The sequence below is a fragment of the Megalops cyprinoides genome, chromosome 20 (assembly GCF_013368585.1).
Source record: "Megalops cyprinoides isolate fMegCyp1 chromosome 20, fMegCyp1.pri, whole genome shotgun sequence".
Taxonomy (NCBI): Eukaryota; Metazoa; Chordata; class Actinopteri; order Elopiformes; family Megalopidae; genus Megalops; species Megalops cyprinoides.
In genome coordinates, this window is record NC_050602.1 from 27,632,882 (window position 1) to 27,640,000 (window position 7,119).

General features: G+C 45.4%; 1 protein-coding gene across 1 annotated transcript; it reads left to right on the forward strand.

Annotated features, from left to right (window-relative positions):
* The first annotated feature begins 4,343 nt into the window (after window positions 1–4,343).
* LOC118795313 (neurturin-like) lies at window positions 4,344–6,455 on the forward strand. The gene is made up of 2 exons (XM_036553719.1): window positions 4,344–4,611; window positions 6,037–6,455. The coding sequence occupies exons 1-2, from the start codon at window positions 4,344–4,346 to the stop codon at window positions 6,453–6,455; spliced, it is 687 nt and encodes a 228-aa protein (XP_036409612.1).
* Window positions 6,456–7,119: the final 664 nt, after the last annotated feature.

Below are 7,119 nucleotides of genomic sequence, written 5' to 3' on the forward strand. Positions count from 1 at the left end.
ATGTGGGACTGGCTGGCAAGTGACACACACTCTCTGTGCTGTACATACATTAGAGTATTCATACAACACATCTCTCTCTGCTCTACCCTCACAGTGACTTGTGTTATTTGTACAAACTGAGATGATTGCACAGTGGTTAGGATCTGAGGGCATAAGGCATGAGTCAGTGGGATTCAAATGAGCTGTGCAGATACAGACCTCAGAGATCAGACCTCAGATACAATACTTGCTCACCTTTGACGTCATTTGTGTCTTAAATGCAAATTCAAGCATTTTAGTTCTCACATACATGCACGCAAGCACACATGCATGCCCACATAGGCATGTGCATGCACACGCACACACACACGCTAAAGGGAGAGTTCACTGAATACGTCATTTCTTTTTTCTCCTTTTTTTGCACAGACTCAGAGCAGTGGCTTGTTGTTGAGAGAGCTGGAGGATTCATGCCCCATAAGACCCAGGTGCGGGGCAAAAGCAGGGTCACCCCAGAGAGGGGGGGCTGACTGGGTGGTCATTCCTGAGGAAAACACAAATCCTGGCTGCCCATTGGCCTATCAGCTTAGCCCTTAAATTCCACATCACAGGAAACCCTCCAATAACAGACAAAACGTCAATCAGACGGATGCTGTTTTCACCGAGAATGCTGGGAGCTAAATGTTGTGTGTAACAGAGATCATTTCTCACTGGTTACATGTAACAGAGATCATTTCTCACTGGTTACGTGTCACACTGTGTTCTTCACTGGCCTGTCAAAGTTCCCGTGCTAATGGTTGACATAAAGGTTGCTGCCTGAGATCTAATTTGGTGATGTTAATAAGTTCTGGAGATTTAGGTCCAAAGGACAGGGATAGAACTTTCAATGTGGAGCACAGCATTTGCCATCTTGGTTTTGTACACATCTTTTTCGTACACTTGTATTACCATCTATGCATGTTGTGTAAGGACTCTCCATAAATGTTACTCCCAAATTACGGAATGTGGAGCACTAGGAGTATCTATTTAGCCTTACGAATGTAAAATGGAGTGTTGCACACATACTGTGCGGAATAAGCTTCAGACAATGAGAATGGATGCAGATCTCCAATATCTCCAACCCAGACGACTCAAATATAATGATTATCCTGGTAAATTCTTCTGGAAGAATTAATGAAGGCTTTAGAATAGTGCTTTCTCTCACCCCATCTTGCCCTGGGCGAGAACAACAACCAATAAAACAGTGAACACAAAAGGACCCTCTACTGAGCAGGACAGTACGTGGGTGGGGTGGGGGTGGGGTGTAAGGAAGAATTTGATGGTTTCTTTCATAGCCTTTTTGGGCATATGTACAGTATATATCTATGCATGAGAGGCACAATGAAGCTTCTTTATTAATAATGAAGACAAACAGCATGGCTTGAGGCTCTTCTGCTAATAATCCCTCTCACAATGAAGAGGCCATTCCTTTCCTGTGAGGACAGTGGTGAACGCCGGTCTGGCTTTGGTCTGAACGGAGACAGAGCCTAACCTCCTCCGCTGCCATCTCCCAATGTGCTCCTCAAAGCCAAGTCCCCGCAAAGAGACAAACCTGTTTCAGCCACACAGCAGCTGCCAGGCAAAGAGGATGCCGCTCGGTGGGCACGAGATCAAATAATTTCGGCTGAACTTAAAAACAAAACCACCAATGAACACCTACAGTGTAGGTATGCTTCAGGTAGACATTCCAGGTGGGGCACTACTGTTGTGCCCTCAGGCAAAGGTAATTCACCTTAAATGGTTTAGTAAACTATCTACAGGTATGAACATCAAACTGTTCCATCGGTAATTTCAGTTACGCAGGAGGAGAACAGCTGTTAAGTAAAGATATCCTACTCTTTGAAAATTCCATGGTCACCTCTGTTTCAGGGACATTATATGACAAATTTCTTATTTAGCCAGAAATCCTGTAATTGATTAATGTGTCAGACTGTTGGATGTTATAAAACTGGAGGTGTTGGAAGTGGAAGAGGCTGGATGTGCCTAATTAGCAAAGACTGTGGTGGCCTTTGGTGAACGCACTGATCAGTGGGATTAGGAAGCAGGGAAATGGAGCAGCTTTACGTAAAACGGAGTCTTTTTGCTAATCGTGTCTGTGCTTTAGAAGCTTTTAATTCTCCATCTCTGAGACTGAGAGCCTTTCCTCTACACCTCTCTGCTACTCAGAGCTATACAAACAGCAGGGTGGGTTCACTCTAATTTTATGTATTTCTGTAAACTTTGGGTTGGCATAATAACGATAATAGAAGTGACTCAAATGAGCCCATGCAGGTCATTATGAAGTCCTGAAATATATGAATGGCTGTCTTTGCATATATGAAATATATACAGCCAAAGAAAATGGAGACACTCCCCTCTTAATGCAGTAATCAGTGTATTTCCAATCGATGAGTGTTAATGGCTATCAGTAATTACACCTGTGATCAATGATAAAACGATTAGCTCTTGCTGGGCAAGCTGTCAGTGCTCATTCATGTAATTGTGATTAACTGCAAATGATTTTGATTTAATAAATTACAAATACATTTTATATCTGAAATATATCCGTCCAAAACAGTGATGGAAAGGGGAATGTGCCATAATTAAAATCTCACATAAAAAGCTGAATCATAAAGATAGTCTAAAAGTAAAGACAGTGATGACAGAGATTTCCCAGCAGTGATAGCAGCCTGTGGCCTTCTGCTGGGCAGCTGAATATACCCGTGGTGTGGGTGGGTTAGTCCTTGGATGTGGAAAACCAGGGTGTTGATGACAGTATGTCATATGATAAAGATGGCCAATCCAACTGACTGTCCTCTTTCAACCACCAGACTGCATTGCTGGTCATTATGACCGAGACAGGCCAGCTGCTCCGGTAGCATCAGAGATAACAGACCCGTGTTTGCTTGCTGGGAGGAGTGGGGCTGGTGTGGTGCTTTGGTGTGTCCAGCCGTGCTCCTCAGAGCCCACCTCTCTCCTTTCCTCTCTGGCAAAACGCTTTGGATGCCTGGCCTGGATTCATCCTCAGCCACTGTCTGCTTTACCGTTTCCGGATCTGGAGAAATGTTTTGCTCCCCACTCACTCACTCACTCTGCTCCCCAAACACGCAAACTTGTTTAAAAGATACACTGTCAACAATAATTAAAAAACCAAGACAATGGCAACACAGGGGTAATACTGAGAGAAATATGAAATAGCTGTGAGAGGCAGACAGCTTCACTGCCTCAGAGACAGGAGAAAAAACACCACACATACAGACACATACACAAGCACACACACACGCACAGTCACGCGCACACACACACTCTATCACACACACACATTCTATCACACACACACACGCACATGTGTTCAGGGAGTTTAGGGAGGCCCTCCCATCTTAAGACAGAAGAAAGGTGCCGTTTCCAGATTGCTGTCGTAGAATTCCTTTTTCCTTCTGTAGTGAGTGCATGACTCATAGCCCAGACTGCGTTCTTTTATGTCAACAAGCTGTGCAGAAATGTTGCTTTGCAGAATTTGCCACAGCACCACCAGGGAGTTCTGGGAGCAATCTGTGAAGGACTTAACCATAAACTCTAATGCAACTCTTTCTCCTTTCCCTGAAGACAGCAGTTGTACGCTGAAAAGTTTACATTAGCAACATGACTACGTCCTTTAACTTTAAGCAGCCATGCTAATCATTAGTGTTTCATTGTTTTCTGCTCTCACCAGTATGATGGACACTGAAACTACCAACACACACACTCACACACACACACACACACACACACACACACACACACACACACACACTCACACGCACTCACACACACGCACACACACGCACACACACTCACACACACACGCACACACGCACACACACGCACACACACTCACACACACACGCACACACGCACACACTCACACACTCACACGCACACACGCACACACACACATGCGCACGCACACACGCACGCACGCACACACGCACGCACACACACAAACACACACACACACGCGCATGCACACGCGCATGCACGCAAGCACACGCACACGCACACACACACACACACACATACACACGCATACACACACACACACACACACACACACACGCATGCATGCACACAAGCACACACATGCACACACACACACGCACGCACACATACACACACATCATGAGAGTGGGAAATAATACAGTTGCGGATGTTTTGAGCAGCAGCTGCGATTTTAACCTGATACATTGATAAACCTGTACACATGAGTGATGCAGTGTTGTCAGTAATGGCTGTATGGGTGAACTGTGAGTGTACCTGTCCTGATTACTGTCTCTGTCCTGCAGAGTTTCAATGCACTTACTCATTCTAAGATGAAGTTATGGAAGTGGGCCGCCACCTTCGCCCTGATGCTCTGTGGCGCAGCTCTCTCCGGTCTCTTCAGTAAGACTATGCTTCCCCCAGGACCTCCAAAACAGAGAGGCCCCTGGCCATCTTCCCCCAGACCATCTTCGTCACCATCATCATCAACATCCTCGTCTTCACACAGCAGGCCGCCTCTGTCCGCTTCCCTTTCCCGTACCGGTGGGCGCCGCCGGGAAGCGAGATCAGCAGATGGCTTCACCTCTCTCCTCTCAGAGTGTAAGTTCTAATTACTCTTTCATTTAGATCCGCTACAATCCTGATAGCCTTTGACAGTAGGTACAGTTTTGCTTTCCGCAAGATAAAAAGTAAATTCATTTCACGAAATGTCTAGAAGAGCAGTTTGGTATGTTTGCGACAAGCCAGAGTGGCTATATTTTGCTGTTATTTTAAATGAATAATATTTCACTAGTTTGTGCAGATGAATAAACCAAAACTTGGTATGGAGAGTCTTACTGGTATGATTTTTTTTTGTACTTCGCTGGTGCACTGGGGTTTTTGAACAAGATACATCAACAAAAGGCTAGACCATACAGTGCGATTTTTTTAACTGTCTGCCTTGCCCCTAAGACTGTTTCTTCACAACAACCAGGTTCAAAAACAATAACATATATAGCTACTGCTGTCAGCTACAGGTCTGACTTACAGTGCAAAGATGAGGGTTTAAGCTGCCTCTCTGATTCTTAAGGAGCGATTTTAAGTGTGCGCTGCTGAAAGAAGTATGTTTAACTGGTGCTTTCATTGCACATCGCGCAGAACATGGCAGGTTATGAATTGGCAATAACCATATTATGATTGATATTCAGATTCATACACACACATTAAAACGCAGTAGGATTACCCTGTGCAGTGCACTGGCTTGTGTCTGGATGAGACTGAGTCCTGCTAAGCTCTTATCTGGCAGGAAGAAAGACCGCAAACGGGCGAATCATCTATACTTCCTTACAAAGAGGCACTTTTACGGTCTGGCTGCTAAGAAAATACCACCGCGAACGAATGCGGTCACCATCTGTATCAGCATGTAAATGAAGGCTTGATGTGTTTATGTGCAAAGTGTGCGGCGTTTATCAGTGGATTCATAAACACATGCCTACTGCACTGGTTTTCCTGGCGAATTCGCTGAGTATTTCATGACAGACGAGCGTTATGCCAAGTGGGTGGCATGCCTCAGAGGCTCTGCCAAGACAAATGAACCCGACTCCATGACTGTTTAAATCTCAGCTCTGGCAGGATTCGAAAAGTTTATGCTTTGGCTGTATTCTGGAGGGTTACGCTTTGGCTGTTCGGAGTCGTAGAAGCTCTTTGTGGTCCAAATCACTGACGGGTAGTGGATATTCACAGCCCTGGCAAGCACCTTACAGACACAAACTGTTCCGAGGAAATAAAGATATATTACTGATATGCAACAGTTAAACATCTGTGGTTCAGCGCAGAGGTCAACAGACTGGGCTTGTAATCAAAAAGATGCAGATGTGAATAAACAGAGCCCAAGGTGGCACATGACCTGAACTGTTTCTGAAAATACCCTTATGGACAAAGCCTTTCAATATAAGCTACACCCTGCTGGAAACCAAAGCAAGCGTATCAGCCAAGCAAATATTGTGATGTAAAACTACTTTTCTGTGTGACATATTTTGTTTTCAGTTAATCAGCTGTTCCAGAGCTTCACAGAGGGTGAACTGAAGCAGGTGATTGAGACTCTGGTGGACAGGAAGGCGAGGAGAGACAAGGCCAAAAGGACGAAACGGGCTCGTAAGGGCCTGAAGCCGTGCTCTCTGCGCGAGGTGGAGGTGAGCGTGACGGAGCTAGGGCTGGGCTACGAGAGCGATGAGACCATACTGTTCAGGTACTGCAGCGGGAAGTGCGTCCAGAGCCGGCGCAGCTACGACATCACGCTGAAGCACATGAAGGAGGCGGGGCTTCTGAGGGAGAAGCGCGACAGGGCGCGGCATGTGCCCTGCTGCCGGCCCACCCTGTACGAGGAGGACCTCTCCTTCCTGGACAACAATGACAAATACTACACCATTCACGAGGTGTCTGCCCAGGAGTGTGGCTGCATATAGCCTAGGACACCGCCACCCGGTGGCTAGGAGGTCACAAGGCTGTTTGAGGAGGACAACCAGCTCCCAAAATGGCCGATACTTTGATACACTGTGGCTACCGCTTGGCCCTGAGAAAGACTAGAGGGGCCTCTAACTGTCTTCCAGTGTGAATTTTGGTCAAACTTTTTATGTGGGAGACTACATGTTGGGATATGTTCAATGTTTTTTACGCAATACTTTCCCAAGTGTCATGCAGACTTTTATGGCGAATAATTCTGAATTTCATTATTGTTAATACAACCAATTACCTGTTGATTTATTCCAAGCAGAAAAACAAACCGAAAAATCACCATTTTGATAACCCATATTCTTAACCCATTTTCTTAAGTTGAGCTATTCCTATACTCACAGAAAAGCTAAACTGAGCTTTCTGTCATTCAACTGTGTTAATCTACCTCACGTTCTTTCCAAATAGAACACTGCACCCAAATCAGTACAAAACTGTCAGCTTTTTCTGATGGCTTTGAATTCCAACCCCCCCCCCCCCCCCCCCCCATAAAAATCATAAAAAATGTAGGGTGTGGCAGGTTTTCTATCCATACTTGAGTGCAGAAATTCAGTCAAAATCACCCTTCAAAAAACAGCAACTGCATGGTTTTGCTTGAATGGGAATTTCATGTAAATT

What these genes read in the sequence shown, in the direction of transcription:
- LOC118795313 (XM_036553719.1), top strand. Translation starts at nt 4,344, where the DNA reads ATGAAGTTATGGAAGTGGGCCGCCACCTTCGCCCTGATGCTCTGTGGC. An exon ending in CACCTCTCTCCTCTCAGAGT is followed by an intron (nt 4,612 to 6,036) that starts GTAAGTTCTAAT and finishes TTTTGTTTTCAG; the next exon opens with TTAATCAGCTGTTCCAGAGC.